Genomic DNA, 17,772 nt, shown 5'->3' with positions numbered 1-17,772 from the left:
GATCTTCACATCAGGGCTCACAGTTGAAATGTGAATTTTCTCAATCTCCTGAGATCATGCTGTTTTTGTAAATATGGGTAACAGTGACAGGTAGGGTGGGTTACCTCAAATCTTAGAGTGTATATATATATATATCTCAGATGCTCTTTGTGCATATTGGAAGTTAAACTAGTTGGGCATGTACTATATATGAAATGTTCACATTTCTTTGGATATTGGTCTTTACCAAACTGTAATCTGCAAAATTATTCTGTTTATACTTTGGTTTATATTTAACTGCTTTTGTACATTTACAAAGGAATTTATCTAAGCATCTAGAGCAGACGTGATGACTGTTAATGAAACCGAGACTATGAATGTGTTTCTCTGCTATCCACTCCAGCCGGACTCCTGTCTGAAAGTACCTCGTTATGTCGTGGTTAAAGTTGCAATGTATGCTTTCTTGGTGCTGATGATCCTCACAACAGTTTTTGGGAACCTGCTGATCATCATCTCAGTCTCTCACTTCAAACAGCTTCAGTCTCCAACTCATCTGATCGTTCGCTCTCTGGCTGCCAGTGACTGTCTGCTGGGCTCTTTGGTCATGCCGTACAGCATGGTGCGATCTGTTGAAGGCTGCTGGTATCTTGGAGATTTTGTGTGTAAAGTTCATTCTAGTTTGGACATGACCTTTTGTATCTCCTCAATACTACATCTCAGTTTAATATCTGTTGACAGGTACTGGGCCATTTGTGACCCTCTGAGGTACAGAATGAGGGTCTCAAACAACACTGTGACTGTTTTTACAACCTTCATTTGGCTGTTTTCTTTTCTCTACAGTTTTTATGTTGTGTTTTCAGGTGTGCACAAAATTGGTTTGGAATTGTTCATCATGCAGTTTTATTGTGTGGGAAGCTGTGTTTTAGTTTTTAACAAGCAATGGGGTATTATATGTCCAATTCTCACGTTTTTCCTTCCTGGGGCAATCATGAGCTCTCTGTATATGAAAATCTTCTATGTTGCACGAAAACATGCGAAGGTTATATCAGAAAGAGTTACTGGAGGGTCTGCTCACACAGAGAGAAAAGCCGCTAAAACTCTCGCTATTGTCATGGGTGTTTTTTTGTTCTGCTGGCTGCCGAATTTTACTGCTGCAGCTCTTGACCCTTTTTTAAATTTTTGGACCCCAGCTGTTGTTTTTGATGCTTTGATTTGGTTTGCATATTTCAACTCGACTTGTAACCCCTTGATTTATGGATTTTTTTACCCTTGTTTTCAGAAGGCCTTTAAGATTCTCATATCCACTTATTTCTGTGGCATCAAACATTCTAACACATTGATAATTGAATGAATACTTGCTCTCACAATTATTTCAAGCATCACAATAAATGTTTATTGTTATGTAATTTATTTTATATATGCTGAAACCGGATTGCAAATATGTTTTACTGGGAGCAATGATAGGAATAGTTTTAGTAATCTGGTGTAAAACCCCTCATGCACAAAATTTATTCCATTTATTATGAAACAATTTAAATAGCATGCATTTTTGTGGAACTGACATTATAAATTGCTTTTATAATTCAACATAATTTGAATTACTCTTTAGATCATATTTCAGTGGGTTTACATTGAAACTGTCCCCCTTTCAAAAGACAGTCATGATTGGCAGAAAACAAAGTTATAATTTGACAGTTAAGATTTATGGACATTTTCCAAAAGATATGACCTGTTGCATGTGTGTTGATGCTCTATTTAGTTGGATGGCGGTTCTCGAAAAACATCAGCAACTAATTGGCACTGAAAGGACTTTTTTGACAGTTACAGATAAAAACAACAACAAACAAACAAATAAAAAAGGGTGAAAAAAAGGTTCTTCAGGACAGTGTGTCTAAATAAAACATCAGCTGGTGTGCTTATGACTGCCACCAGAGAGCAGACTTCTGGACCATTGTTGGTTTGTTTTGGATTTCAGTTCCCATCACCCCTTGCACTGATTATTGTTCCATTACCTTCAGCTGTTTATAATTTTTCTATTACAGTAGTTCACTGTTACATATACCATGCTAACCCAGTATTTGGTTGCTGGAGTATTTTGTTCTGTTTTTTGTTTCTCTGTGTTGGATTACCTTTTGCTACTGTTTTCTGCCTGTTGCCCTGTTTGTGGGACTACAATAAACTGCACTTGGATCTTCTATGTTTTTCCAAAGTATTCCATGACAGAATCTTTAATAAATCATCTTTTGATGGAGCATTTAATGTTTGTTTCCTTTTGTAGTTGTTGCATTTTTTAGCGTACTTCTATTCTCAGTCACATCTTTTAGAAGTAAAGGGCTTTTGTGTCCCACAGAAAACCAAGTAAATATTTCATGGTAAGTAATAGTTAAATGATTAAATAAATGTTTATTTTTTTTATTTTAGGGGTCAAAAGTGTAGTCTTGTTTAACATTATGAACAGACACAAAAAATAATTGGTTCTTCAGTGGTTCTTTGGGGATGGTTACAGTGCTATATAGCCGTTAAGGCCCTATGTAGTTCTTCAAATGTTCTATAACTCTCAGTTTAGTTGGGGAAGGGGTTAAAAACAACATTAAAATACAATGTATTTCCTGAAGATAATGTGGTTATCTCTGGGTCCTGACAGTATTCCTGGGCGTGTACTGAGAGACTTTGGTGTCTTCACAGACATTTTCAACATCTCGCTTAATAATGCTGTTGTTCCCACATGCTTCAAAGCTACCACCATCATTCCAGCCCTGAAGAAGCCGGCTCCTCTGACCATCAATGGTGCGACTGTGGAGAGGGTGAGCAGCACCAAGTTCCTGGGTGGGCACATTACAGAGGACCTCTCCTGGACTGATAACACTGCAGCACTGGCCAAGAAAGCACAGAAGGCGTCTCTACTTCCTCCGCAAACTGAGAAGAGTCAGAGCTCCGGCCCCTATCATGTGCACCTTCTACAGAGGCACCATAGAGAGCATCCTGACTTGCTGCATCACTGTGTGGTATGGGGCCTGCAATGTGTCCTGCCGGAAGACCCTTCAACGCATAGTGAGAGTGGTTTAGAAGATCGGTGTCTCCCTCCCCTCCATCCAGGACATTTACAGAACCATTCTCACCTGTAAAGCCCTCTGCATCACAGGTGATTCCACACACCCGTCACACAGCTTCTTCAGTCTGCTGTCATCAGGGAGGAGACTGCAGAGTCTCCAGGCCAGGACCAGCAGACTGAAGGACAACTTCATTCATCAGACTGTCAGGAAGCTGAGCTCCCTCCCGACCTAGCCCCCCCTCCCTGCTTTTTCCCCATGTGCCATTGAACTCTGAACTTCAGTCCCCCCAGCTCCCACTAACACACTGGGTCCTGCACCAGACACTTTGTGCAGCATTGGTCTGCTCATTACCTCATTCAGCATTTAACTGACCTCAATCAACTACCTCTTCTGTCAGTATAAACAAAGAACTGCTCTCTGAGATTTTTGACACTTCAAATTAGACTGAATAAGCTCTTTTATTTATCTGCACTGTTTGTTTACTTCATTGGTTTGCACTCTATCTGCCATGTGCCTTGTGCTGCTTTACTTATCTTTCTTTTTATATTACCTATTTGTATAGTTATACTTTATATTTTATCTGTATTTAATGTTCTACTGTTAGTGTTATCTGTATGCACCAAGGGTCTGAGAGTAACGCAATTTAAATTCTCTGTATGAATGTACTCTACATGTGGAAGAATTGACAATAAAGCAGACTTGAGTTGACTTGGTTCTCACCCTTTTGCCCCCAACACCCCCCATGAGGAAATATTCCAGGGCCCCCACGCAAAACTTTTTGGTCTCAGAAAAGCATAATTGATTCAAAACAGCTTTTGCTGTTGTAAATTCCTATTTATAGTAAACGTATGAAAGTGTAGTAACTCATCACAAATCTAAGGAGGAGAATAGTGTTCCTCTTATGGTTCTAAATCGCACCATTTGAGAAAGGTCTTTAAAGTTAGATGCTAAATGGCCCTTGAAGTGGTTCCCTTATGATTACGTGCCAATGGACCATTTTTTTAGAGTGTATTCTTTAAAACAAGTTGGCAGCAGAATTCACACAGAATTACAGGTATTACAGGTATAATAGGAGATCTTGGAAAATGCTAACTTTAGCCTGATAGCATTGAAAGCGAACGTCCCACCCTCTCTTCAACCGCATTTCAAAGCCATGCCCCCTGAGCACGTGAACGCACACACCAGAATACCAGAGACAATACATAAAACATTACTACAATAGGCTACATCAGCAGTAACCAATTCCAACCCTTGTACCCCCTATTTAAATAGTATTTATTTACAGAGGTGAATTATGTCACACTTCATACTTTTCTCTAGTAGGTTTCGTCTGTGTGCGAAGACGTTGCAGAGTAAACCTCACCGGATTTCCCCTGCTCACAGGGATTAGGGAGCAATGAACACTGGGTAGGGAAATATTGATTGGAAAACAGTTCATGCACATAGTTCTCTTCTAATGAGCTGGCTATCTGAATCGGGTGTGTTAATTAAGTAATACATGCAAAATATGACGTGATATACGCGAGGACTGCAATTGGGAACCGCTGGGCTACATCATGTGCCATTCACCGGTGAAAAAAACTTTAAAAGTACTAAAATTCCAGATGTCATGTCACTTTCACTTTCAATTAGAATGTAATGGAAAAGTTAATTTATTTCAGTAATTCAACTCAAATTGTGAAACTTGATGAAATGAACAGGGACTGAAGTTATTTTAATTGTGATGATTTTGGCCCACCAATTCACAATCTCAACAAATTAAAATACTTCATAAGACCAAAAGAAAAAAAATTGTTTTAATGAATAGTTGGCCTTCTGGAAAGTATGTTAATTTACTGTACATGTGCTCAATACTTGGTTGGTGCTCATTTTGCTAAAATTACTGCCTCAATTCATCATGGCATGGAGGTGATCACTTTGTGGCACTGCTGAGGTGGTATGGAAGTCCAGGTTTCTTTGACAGTGGCCTTCAGCTCATCTGCAATTTTTGGTCTCTTGTTTCTCATTTTCCTGTTGACAATACCCCATACATACCCCATAAAGTTTGCTGGCCAGTCAAGCACACGAACACCATTGTCATTTAACTTTTGGTGCTTTTGGCAGTGTGGGCAGGTGCCAAATCCTGCTGGAAAATGAAATCACTATCTTCAAAAAGCTGGTCACTAGAAGGAAGCAAGAAGTGCTCCAAAATTTCTTGGTAAATGGTTGCAGTGACTTTTTTTTAATTTTATTTTTAACACATTGGACCAACACCAGCAGATGACATTGCACTCCAAAACTTAACACTTTGCTTCAAGCAACTTGGGCTATTAGCTTCTCCACCCTACCTCCAGACTCAAGGACCTTGGTTTCCAAATGAAATACAAAACTTTGGACTTTGGACCACTGGAAAACAGTCCAGTTCTTCTTATCCTTAGCTCAGGTAAGACTCCTCTGACGTTGTCTGTGGTTCAGCAAATTTCCTGACACATCTGTGTGTGGTGGCTCTTGATGCCTTGACCTCAGCCTTAGTTCATACCTTGTGAAGTTCACTCAAATTCTTGAATCCATTTTGCTTGACAATCCTCATAAGGCTGCGGTTCTCTCAGTTGGTTGTGCATATTTTTCTTCCACACTTTTTCTTTCCACTCAACTTTCTGTTAAAATACTTGGATACAGCACTCTGTAAACAGCCAGCTTCTTTGGCAATGAATGTTTGTGGCTTACCCTCCTTGTGAAGGGTGTCAATGATTGTCTTATGGACAACTGTCAGATCAGCAGTCTTCCCAATGATTGTGTAGCCTAGTGAACCAAACTGAGAGACCATCTTGAAGGCTCAGGAAACCTTTGCAGATGTTTTCAGTTGATAAGCTGATTGGCATGTCATCATATTCTTATTTGTTGAGATAGTGAATTGGTGGGTTTTTGTTAAATGTGAGCCATTTAGCCATCACAATTAAAAGAACAAAAGACTTAAACTACTTCAGTCTGTGTACATTGAATTTATTTAATTCACAAGTTTCACAATTTGAGTTGAATTACTGAAATGAATGAACTTTTCAATCACATTGATATGCACCTGTATGCAAACATGAGCAAATGTATTTTTTATAGAACCACATTTTGCATAAAATACATGATACTGACACAGTGTATCTAATGCTCACTTATTTTTTTGTTTTAATCTCCTGAGCTAAAGTTGTTTTTGTAACTATGGGCAACAGTGTCAGGAGTAGGAGGGCTGCTTCAAATATGAGGGTATTTATGGACAAAACTCAGCTGCTCGGAGTACATCGGCCATGTACTCTATATTTTTTTATCTTTACTAAACAAATATTGATAATTTTCTACTTTATAACAAAGAAAATAATCTCAGCATCTGTAACAGACGATGATTTCAAATGTGACTCAAACTGAGAATATGTATCTCTGCCATCCACTCCGGCCAAACTCCTGTCCAAAATTGCACCGTCTTACTGTTGTTAAAGTGGCATTGTATTCTTTTTTTGTGCTCATGATCCTCTCAACAGTTTTTGGGAACCTGCTGATCATCATCTCAGTCTCTCACTTCAAACAGCTTCAGTCTCCAACTCATCTGATCGTTCGCTCTCTGGCTGCCAGTGACTGTCTGCTGGGCTCTTTGGTCATGCCGTACAGCATGGTGCGATCTGTTGAAGGCTGCTGGTATCTTGGAGATTTCTTGTGTAAAGTTCATACTAGTTTAGACATGACTTTCTCTATGTCCTCCTTACTGCATTTAAGTTTAATATCTGTTGACAGATACTGGGCCATTTGTGACCCTCTGAGGTACAAAATGAGGGTCACAAACAACACTGTGACTGTTTTTACTACCTTCATATGGCTTTTTTCTTTTTTGTACAGTTTCTCTGTTGTGTTTTCAGGGATGAGTGCAGTTGGAATAGAGATGCTTATATTGCAGAGTTATTGTGTGGGAAATTGTGTTGTGGTTTTTAACAAGGAGTGGAGTATTATATCTCCAGTTCTCGTATTCTTCCTTCCAGGGATGATCATGAGCTCTCTGTATGTGAAAATCTTCTATGTTGCACGAAAACATGCAAAAGTTATGTCAGAAAGAGTGACTGGAGGGTTGAAGAGCCAAACCTCTGCTCACAGAGAGAGAAAAGCAGCTAAAACTCTGGCCATTGTCATGGGTGTTTATTTGTTCTGCTGTCTGCCGTATTTTACTGCGTCTGTTCTTGACCTGAGCTGGCAGCCATCTTGCCCTATGGGGTGAGGCTGGCTTCCATCTGGCCTCGTGGTGCGGGGTTGGTGGTTATGCACCGCAGTGGCGTTGGGTCGGCGGCCATCTAATGCTGTGCTTCCTCTCGCCCACCTCCTCCTCAACGACCTCCCCTGGTCCCGCGAAACACGACCAGGCGGGTTCCTTCAAAGCGACCGCCTCTCTCCCGCTCGATGGCTTGGGAAGAAGAGTTAAACGGCATACCGCTGGATCTCGTAGTGGACGGAGTCCTTCTGTCACGTGAGGCAACACAGAAAACAGGGAGAGATCCAATAGCAGGTAAGCAGTTTAATATAGGGCAAATCCAGAGGGGTAAACAGTCCAAGCAGGGTCAAAACCAGAATATCCAACACCAAACATTAACAGGACACGAACACAGGGCAAGGCAAAGCAAGACAAGGGCAAGGGCAAGGCAAAGCAAGACAAGGGCAAGGGCAAGGCAAAGCAAGACAAGGGCAAGAGTTGACGGACATGTAAAACACATTGACATTAAACAAGGACTCCGTAACAAGGATGGAAACAACCCAGGTATTTAAAGACAAATGCAAATGATGTAAGTGAAAACAGCTGAAAACAATGAACAGTGACGATAAGGGGGAGTGAGACCTCTAGTGGACACCCAGTGATACACAGACCAGACACACTGTGACAGCCACACATGTGAGGTGGATGGATTATCTCAACAAAGGAGATATGCTTTCTAGCACAGATTTAGACAGATTTGTGAACAATATTTGAGAGAAATAGCCCTTGTGTGTACATAGAAAAAGTCTTAGATCTTTGAGTTCAGCTCATGAAATATGGCATGAAATATTTTATAGAACCACATTTTGCATGAAATACATGATACTCCCATAGTGTATCTAATGCTCACTTATTTTTTCATTTTAATCTCCAGAGTTAATGTTTTTGTAACTATGGGTAACAGTGTCAGGAGTAGGAGGGTCACTTCAAATATGAGGGTATTTATGAACAAAACTCAGCTGCTGTGACTTCATTAAGTGAGTTAAAATAGATGGGCCTGTACTACTGTATATATTTATATTTATCTTCACTAAACAAATGTTGATAATTGTCAGCCTTTTAAGAAAGAAAATCATCTCAGCATTTGGAACAGATGATGACTTCAAATAAGACTCAAACTGAGAATATGTTTCTCTGCTATCCACTCCGGGCAAACTCCTGTCCAAAACTGCATCGTCTTACTGTTGTCAAAGTGGCATTGTATGCATTCTTTGTGCTGATGATCCTCACAACAGTTTTTGGGAACCTGCTGATCATCATCTCAGTCTCTCACTTCAAACAGCTTCAGTCTCCAACTCATCTGATCGTTCGTTCTCTGGCTGCCAGTGACTGTCTGCTGGGCTCTTTGGTCATGCCGTACAGCATGGTGCGATCTGTTGAAGGCTGCTGGTATCTGGGAGATTTCTTGTGTAAAGTGAATTCTAGTTTAGACATGGCCTTCTGTATGTCCTCCTTACTGCATCTCAGTTTAATATCTGTTGACAGGTATTGGGCCATTTGTGACCCTCTGAGGTACAAAATGAGGGTCACAAACAACACTGTGATTGTTTTTATTACCTTCATATGGCTTTTTTCTTTTTTGTACAGTTTCTCTGTTGTGTTTTCAGGGATGAGTGCAGTTGGAATAGAGATGCTTATATTGCAGAGTTATTGTGTGGGAAATTGTGTTGTGGTTTTTAACAAGGAGTGGAGTATTATATCTCCAGTTCTCGTATTCTTCCTTCCAGGGATGATCATGAGCTCTCTGTATGTGAAAATCTTCTATGTTGCACAAAAACATGCAAAAGTTATGTCAGAAAGAGTGACTGGAGGGTTGAAGAGCCAAAGCTCTGCTCACAGAGAGAGAAAAGCAGCTAAAACTCTGGCCATTGTAATGGGTGTTTTTTTGTTCTGCTGGCTGCCTTTTTTTACTGCGTCTGTTCTAGACAGTTTGTTCAATTTTTGGACCCCAGCTGTTGTTTTTGATGCTTTGTTTTGGTTTGCATATTTCAACTCGACTTGTAACCCCTTGATTTATGGATTTTTCTACCCTTGTTTTCAGAAGGCTTTTAAGATTCTCATATCCACTTATATCTGTGGAATCAAGCATTCTAACACATTAATATTTGAATGAATACTGATCTCACACTTATTTCATACATCACAATAAATTTCATATATGCTTTTGCAAATGTGTTTTCTGGAAGCTGTCTTAAAAGTTTTAGTAATCTGATGGAAAAGAGGGGCACGCATGCCGGGTTTGCACTATAATCTGCCCCTTTTAGTGAAATTTACATTATAAATAGCTTTTAATACATTAAATACATTATTTACATCAAAATAGTCTCCTATTAGAAAACCATTCATCTTTTAGGAGTTTGTTTGGTTTTAATTTCCTGATCAAGATCCAGGTGATTAAGGGAAGTATCCTCAACTGAACCAAACCTGGTCACATTTGTATCTTCTTATTAAAAACTTAAAAGAGAATAAAGACGTGACTGATAGACTACCAGTTATAATTTGAAAGTTAAAATGTATAGGGATTTTAAGAAAGCTATCACGTAGCAAACCTGTTGAGTGTGTGTTGACGGTCTTTGTAGTTGTACGGTGGAGCTCCAAAAGTTCAATAATGAAGTGACTCTGAAAAGATTACAGATAAAAAAGTTACAGATAAAAAAAAAAAAAAACATTAAAAACAAGCTCTTAAAAAATGGAACCATTTATCATCATATCAACTGTTACTTTGGCAGAGAACCTTTAATTATAATAAATCATAGGGAACACTTTACCATTTGGCTGCAATGCAAGCATAGTCTTTCGCTCTGCTCCATTTTTTTTTTTTTTTTTGAAATTGTATATATCCTGCCAGTAATTTTTGAACCAATCTTTATCTATAGCCCACTATGAGTACCCCAGCAGTCAAGGACCTTCTCAAAAGAGAGATTGAACAATCAACAATAAAGAAAAAAATCTAAAATAACACCTTCTCAAGAGAGGACACTGCTAGCTAACGGTATCAAGTTAGCACTCAAAGAGCAACAGAGTACACGTGATTCAATTGTGGCTTCGACTGTAAGAGAAGTAATTGACTCAGTACTGTCCCCAGCACTCCATGATCTACATCTGAATATACAAATGACAGCACTCAATCTCCAGCCCTTCCTCACCTATCCGGCAGTAATTAAACTACAGCACAAAGGTGAGCGGATGATGTTTGAGTCTCCTCAAAAGGCAGAGGATTTTGTTACTTCACTGTCACTGAAGACATATGCTGTAACCCTACAAAGCACTAGTAGGTAAGAAGGTAAGTTACACTAGTTAATTTATTTTTGAAATATTGCCCCATCCTGTGCGCTCGTCCACTGACTTGTAAATAATAATGTCTTATTTATTTATTTATTTATTTTTTATTAATATTTATTAGACTAGTGGAGAATAGGTTTTGGATCAGTGGGACTTCTAGGGGACATGTCTTGGGTTGCGAGCACACAATAGAGGTTCTGAATATTTTATCATTGAATGTGAATGGCCTTAATTATCCTATTAAGTGTACCTGTATATTAGAATATTTGCACATTAAATAGATTTCCTGTGCTCTGATACAAGAGTCCCATTTAAACAATGTGATGGGGCACATTGGGACACATTGTAAACAAGTATTACAAACTGCCAGCCTTTTCTTGTGCTCATAATAAAATGAAAGGGGTGCTTATCTTAGTTGATAGGAGGATACATTTAACTATTTAACATATTGGGAATGATGATGAAGGTAGAATTGTTTTTATGCGCTGTAAAATACATAATGACAGGTTAGCGCTGGTTAGCACATAATGACATTGCATTTTTCAAAAATATTTCCAATATATTATTTGAGCAGATTGATTGTCCTTTAGTGATGGGTGGTGATTTTAATGCTGTCTTAAATCCTGCACTGGATAATTCTCACTGTGATACTACAGCTAATCCATCCTCTAAGTGACTGAATAAATTTATCACTGAACTTAATGTTTGTTCATCAGGTTTGGCCTTACTATTCATAAAGAAATGTATACTGAATATATTCAAAACTACAAAAATGCCTAAATGTCTAAAGCTAAATTGTATTAGAATTCCAACTTAATTGGAGTTATGTTAGAATAATTGGAGCAATGGGAACTCCAGGTTTCTTTCCTCAGTGGTAAACAATATTCTGTGACCTCCTGATTCTTTGCCATCTGATATGTATTCCACTGACTTATGTGATCGTTTTATGACTTTTTTTGAGTCTAAGGTTAAAAAAGTACATCAGCAATTACTTATAGTACTTTCCACCATTACTCCTGTCAATCTTTCTCTTGCGCACCTCCTAACTCTGTTTTCTCTACCTCTACTGACTACTTCAGAAATAAATAAATCCAAATCTTCGACTTGTCTGTTAGACCCTCTACCAACTCCTTTAGTAAAAGCCTGTTAACCTGCACCCGACGCCCGCATCCTTAACACCACTCAACTCGCACGTGTCAGTGTTTACCAATAGATTAAATGAAACAGGACAAATTTAATTTTGACAAACTGTATATCATTATAAAGATCTAAGCCTCAAGCATCGACGACAGATCACTGTTTTTCAATGGAAAGCTTATAAAGAATGTATTTGCCAGATTTGTGTACACATAAGCAGTACACATAAAAACATGAGGTCACAAGGGTCCACTGAATGACATCTCATGGAGCACGTTTAGCCCAACGAAGCAATAACATTGTAATATGGATCATAATTCCTTTGTTAACGTTTCAGTTCTTCAGTGACAAAACTGTTTGTGTCCGTTATGGAATAACTCATGCTAAGAAACTGCATCTTGGTAGTAAAAGAAACGGCATGGTTTTGCAGAGTACAGTGTCACAAACAGAATGAGATGATCCACCAAAAAAAAAGTGAATGAAAGATAGTGGAAAAATAGTATATTTTAATTTCTGCTGCTCTCTCGTGACTGCTGGTGACGTGCTCTGACGCACATGTCAGCTGATGGAGGTGGTACTTATAGCGATCGCCTTTTTATTGTTTAATTTTCAACAGTTTTTATATATGTGTGAGTCAAGTCAAGTCACCTTTATTTATATAGCTGTAATGATGTACAAACTTCATAATCTTCGGGAAGAAGGAGACGGGAACCTGCAGACAATCAATTTAAACTTTATTAATCAAAATAAACACAAAACAGCGCAGCAGCCCCTCACGGCTGACTGCCGTGCACAAACAAAATCAAAACACAAACTAAAATCCTGTTTTATATCCTTCATCTCCTCCTTGGGACTCGAGACCGGTGGGTCGAGCAGGTGTCGCTCATTTCTCAATCACTCCACATCAGTGCAAACATCCTGTCACTAGATGTTGGAGCAGAAGAGACGGCCTCTTGAGGTGATTTGGACTTGGGGGATTCTCCTCTCCCTCCTCTTCTGTAGACTCAGCAGTGTCCCATGCCACTTCCGACTCAGTGATAGCTTTGATCTGGGACCGATGCCCCGCCCTAGGCATCCTGCCTCTCTGCACCGTTTTGAGAGTAGCCATCCCACATCTGATACCAAATGTGATACAAGGGGTTGATACAACGTCAGGTGAAACCGGGTATGCCCCAAAAAATAAATAAATAAATAAATAAAAAACACAGGCAAAAATATTATATATATATATATATATATATATATATATATATATATATATATATATATATATATATATATATATATACATATATCTCCTCATCATTATTGTCTCTCAATTAACATTCTTACTTGCATTTGCCTCCTGTCCTCCATTGTAACCGTAACAGGTTGATGACGTCATCAGGGCGCGCACTCACGACATGGGGCTATAAATAGATATGCCACAGGTGCATCCCCAGGTCTTTTGTCTTCAGATCATTCTGTGCATGTGTGCGTCAGTAAGATTCTTTTCGTCAGCTACAGATCTTTGTTGTAGTAGTGTTCCTAAATACTCTTGATTATGTATAAGCTGGATGTACATGATTACTGTTTTGTTTGTTTGAGGGAAGAGCACGCTGTTCTGGCTTTAGAGACGGGCGAGTGCGAGCATTGTGAACTGCTCTCAGTGAAGATGCTTTGTGTCCGTCTGAGTTATTTTCAGACCGCACCCACCGTTTCATCGAAGGGCTCTTGTGCGGATCTGCGTGACAAGCGAGTGACGGGGTCGTCCCTTTCACTTGCAGTATCACCAGATCCACGTATCCTCTCTCATGATCTTGAAGCGTGGTCTGGTGTTTCTTCGGTTCACAAGGAGGATTATATATCTCTTGGGTTTTCGGGCCATGAGCAGTCCGCCTTTGAGCGTTCCTCTCGCGAGAGGTTACTTGCGTGGTGGACAGGTTGCAGCTTGATTGGCCACGAGAACAAGAGACCCCCACACGTAGTAAGCTGGAGGATAGGTTTCTGATCTCCATGATGTGCTGTCGAAGTCATGGAGCAAACCGTATACTTCCCGCATTTTTGGGCCCTCGACGTTGACTTTTTCAACTATCGCGGATGCAAAATCACAGGGGTATTTGGAGATGCCTCGGGTTGAAGAGACGCTTGCGAGCTATCTCTCACCCGAATCTGCATCCTCGGTTAAGAAACCTACTCTCCCCACGAATTCCAAGCTCTAGAGCGGCTATTACGGTCTGCTTCAGGGCACCAAACTAGTGGCTCTAGGCACACTGAGCTTCGTCGAGCCACAGATTTGTCACCCTGTGCGACTAGCAAACGCAGTTACTGCCTGGAAACTAGTGGTGCTGAGAGGCTCGCTACCTCTACGGAGGTCTCTAGAGCAGCTAGTACAGTCATCCCCTGCCGGTCCTCTGCTTCAGTGCACTGAGCTAGTTTCAAAGCAGTCACTGAATGGCCACGACCCACCACCGTGAAAGAGCTTCAACGCTTTCTAGGATTTGCAAATTTCTACCGACATTTCATAAGGAACTACAGTATCACAGCCGCACCTTTGACATCGTTATTAAAGGGAAAGCCATCCAAGTTGAAATGGACTGATCAAGCTACACAGGCATTCGCTAACCTCAAGAACAGCTTTTCCACAGCACCTATCCTGAAACACCCTGACCCCAACTTGCCATTTATACTGGAAGTTGATGCCTCCGATTGTGGGATCGGGGCAGTACTCTCTCAACGCCACGGACAACCAGGCAGGCTCTTCCCCTGTGCTTACTTCTCCAGGAAACTCACGGATGCTGAGCGAAACTATGATGTCGGAAACAAAGAGCTACTGGCTATGAAGGCAGCCATTGAGGAATGGAGGCACTGGTTGGAGGGTTCCGCTCACCCCTTCCAGGTAATCACTGATCATAAGAACCTCGAATATATAAAGAGTGCTAAAAGATTAAATCCTCGCCAGGCTCGCTGGTCCTTGTTTTTTGCCAGGTTCCAATTTGCAGTCACTTACCGCCCTGGCAGTAAAAATAGTAAGGCAGACGCCCTGTCCAGAAGACATGACCACCCATTGACCGATCAACAACCTGAATCTATCCTGCCACCGTCCATCATCATAGCACCAGTCACGTGGGACATAATGGATGAGATTCAAAAAGAACAGCACAACGAACCCACACCTCAAGGTTGTCCTGCTAATAAACACTATGTTCCGTCCAGGATTCGACCACGAGTCTTACAGTGGGTCCATACTTCTCTGTGTTCAGGGCATCCAGGTATCTCTCGCACACTACACCTCACGCAGAATTCCTTCTGGTGGCCTACGATGATCAAAGATGTAGCCAATTACGTCAAGTCATGTCCTGTGTGTGCACAGTCAAAAACCCCCAAAGAGCTCCCATCAGGTCTGCTACAACCATTACCCATACCGCAGAGACCTTGGTCACACCTATCCATTGACGTTGTCACCGATCTACCCCCATCTGATAATTTCACCACAATCCTTGTAATCATTGACCGCTTCTCTAAGGCATGCAGACTCATACCTCTGAAAGGTCTTCCCACAGCTATGGATACAGCTAAAGCGATGTTCCACAACGTCTTCAGGATGTACGGTATCCCCGAAGATATTGTCTCTGATCGAGGACCACAATTTACGTCTCAGGTATGGAGAGCATTTTGTAAACAATTGGACAGTCAAACAAAATGTCAGTTTAACTTCAGGTTACCACCCTCAATCGAATGGACAAGTGGAGAGACTGAATCAGGAAATTGGCAGATACCTCAGATCATACTGTGGATGTGAGCAGCATCGGTGGTCAGAGTTCCTTCCATGGGCAGAGTATGCACAAAATTCATTAAGGCATTCATCCACAGGCCTTACACCGTTCCAGTGTGTGCTAGGATACCAACCCCCAATGTTCCCGTGGTCTGGAGAACCATCACTAGTACCTGCAGTCGACGACTGGATTCGTCGTAGCGAGAGGGTATGGGACAGTGCTCATGTACGTCTGCAAAGAGCCATCAGGGGTCAGGAAAACCTAGCTAATCGACGACGTCGTCCACATCCCCCCTACCAACCTGGACAAAGGGTCTGGCTCTCCACTCGGGACCTCAAGTTGCAGCTGCCCAGCAAGAAACTCAGCCCACGGTACGTAGGCCCATTTAAAATCTTACGACAGATTAATGCGGTCACTTATGAACTGGAGCTTCCCGTTAACTACCGTATCTCTCCCTCCTTCCATGTTTCCCTCCTGAAACCATTCCACCCGAATACTGACCCCAACGTCGAGAACCAGGAGCCACCTCCACCGCTGGACATTGATGGAACCCCGGCTTATGCAGTAAAGGAGTTGTTGGACTCCAGACGAAGAGGGGGTCAGCTTCAATACTTGGTGGACTGGGAGGGCTACGGTCCAGAGGAGAGATCATGGGTGGCCACCCACGACATACTTCGTTAATTCAGGAATTTCATCGAGCCAGACCCGATCGTCCAGCACCGCGACCACGGGGACGTCCTCGTAGAGCGCCAGGAGGCGCTCGTAGGGGGGGCGATTCTGTAACGCCACGCTAGCAGAGGGAGCCCTCGCCTGAGTACTGACTGTGTTCCACTCCCTCTGCTTCTCTTGTACTTCCTGTTTGATAGACATTTAAGCATGGCTGCAACCACAATCACGTTGCGAAGTATTGCCAGCCTGTCTGCCTTACCAAGCGTTTTCCCATTGCCATAGTTTGCCTTATTGTGTATGATCTTTGCCTGGTTTCCTCGTCTCTGCCTTTGGATTTGCCCACTGTCTTGTTGTTTGGATTGGACTGCCTATCTGTGTATGATTCTCTGCCTTCTACAATTACGATTCTCTGCCTACTGTTTGGATTTGTCTGCTGTGGATGTTATTAAACTGCACATGGATTCTAACGCCGCCTCCGCGTCTTTACAACCATATATGTAATTATCTATGAAGATTCGGGAGGAGCGCGTCAGATACTTAGCCTAATCATCACAGGTGGACCACAATCAAGTAATCAATCCCACAGTATAAATATCGCTGACTTACCTCTATCCATTGACGGTTTATCAGCATGCTGGTTCGCTTCGTCAGTCACCTTATCACAGACCCAATTTTCGTACCAACGAAGAGCGCTAAACAGGGGATTTATAAGACCTGTTGCTTTTGCCGGACCCGAGATCATTTCTACCCAGCCAAACACGGCCGTTGAGCAGCATTAAGCGTCATCGCGACAGCTGCTATCCTCGCCAAGCCACACATCGTGGCCAATAGACCGTGCAACTCCGAGCTCGTCTTGCTCGATACACGATCGTGCCGCCCGAGACCGAGCTCTCGTAGAGCGCTGGATTGCAGCAGAAAGAATCCAACCACGGCTCAGTGTTTCACCACGGCGTTCCGGCCGAGTGGCAGTGTGAGGCCGCTTCCTCTAGCGGCGCGCAGACTAATACATTTCCAGGCGAAGACGCTAAAAAAACAGGTTCTTCTTTTTCTTCATTGGATTTTACGGCAGTTCGCATTCAAAGTGTTGCATCTAAAAGCAGTTTTGCGGCTAAAGTTTTGTTAAACTACGTCTTGACGTAGTTCTGTCTTCTTCTAGTAGCGTTTTATGGCGGTTTTGGCAAACCAACGTAAAGGTGCATTACCGCCACCCGCTGATCCGGGGTGTGGATCCCGCATAGATTTGGACTACAGATCCACCGTTCCGTCGGATGATGATGCCACTTTAACCACGAAGCCAAAGGCATTAGGTTAGATTATCGTAATGCCTTGTTCTCAGGCCTTCCAACTAAATCGTTGAGCAAGCTTCAGTATTCTGCCGCACGCTTGTACTTCTCCTCGCGAACACATTACCGGTTCTTTCACAATTACACGGGCTTCCCGTAAACGTGAGAATTGATTTTAAAATTTCTATCTTAACATACTAGGCACTTCATGGGACTGCACCTGAGCATCTTTGTGAACTCATCAGTCCTTATATTCCATCACGCTCTCTTCGCTCTACTAACTCTTTCACTTCACCAGCCATAATGTGAGCTAAAGACCATGGGGCAAAGAGCCTTTTCATATGAAGCCC

General features: G+C 41.6%; 3 protein-coding genes across 3 annotated transcripts; all 3 read left to right on the top strand.

Annotated features, from left to right (window-relative positions):
- Window positions 1-216: 216 nt before the first annotated feature.
- LOC113037802 (trace amine-associated receptor 4-like) lies at window positions 217-1,330 on the top strand. Its single transcript, XM_026195150.1, has one exon. The coding sequence runs from the start codon at window positions 329-331 to the stop codon at window positions 1,328-1,330; it is 1,002 nt and encodes a 333-aa protein (XP_026050935.1). The 5' UTR covers window positions 217-328.
- A 5,072-nt stretch (window positions 1,331-6,402) lies between these two features.
- Window positions 6,403-7,468, top strand: LOC113037801 (trace amine-associated receptor 4-like). Its single transcript, XM_026195149.1, has one exon. The coding sequence runs from the start codon at window positions 6,403-6,405 to the stop codon at window positions 7,264-7,266; it is 864 nt and encodes a 287-aa protein (XP_026050934.1). The 3' UTR covers window positions 7,267-7,468.
- An 832-nt stretch (window positions 7,469-8,300) lies between these two features.
- Window positions 8,301-9,409, top strand: LOC113037800 (trace amine-associated receptor 4-like). The gene has a single exon (XM_026195148.1). The coding sequence runs from the start codon at window positions 8,390-8,392 to the stop codon at window positions 9,407-9,409; it is 1,020 nt and encodes a 339-aa protein (XP_026050933.1). The 5' UTR covers window positions 8,301-8,389.
- Window positions 9,410-17,772: the final 8,363 nt, after the last annotated feature.

Source organism: Carassius auratus, chromosome 20, assembly GCF_003368295.1.
Source record: "Carassius auratus strain Wakin chromosome 20, ASM336829v1, whole genome shotgun sequence".
NCBI lineage: Eukaryota > Metazoa > Chordata > Actinopteri > Cypriniformes > Cyprinidae > Carassius > Carassius auratus.
This window is presented reverse-complemented; position numbering and strand designations above follow the sequence as displayed.

Excerpts from the sequence above, each read along its gene's own strand:
- LOC113037802 (XM_026195150.1), top strand. The coding sequence starts at position 329 with ATGACTGTTAATGAAACCGAGACTATGAATGTGTTTCTCTGCTATCCA.
- LOC113037801 (XM_026195149.1), top strand. The coding sequence starts at position 6,403 with ATGATTTCAAATGTGACTCAAACTGAGAATATGTATCTCTGCCATCCA.
- LOC113037800 (XM_026195148.1), top strand. The coding sequence starts at position 8,390 with ATGATGACTTCAAATAAGACTCAAACTGAGAATATGTTTCTCTGCTAT.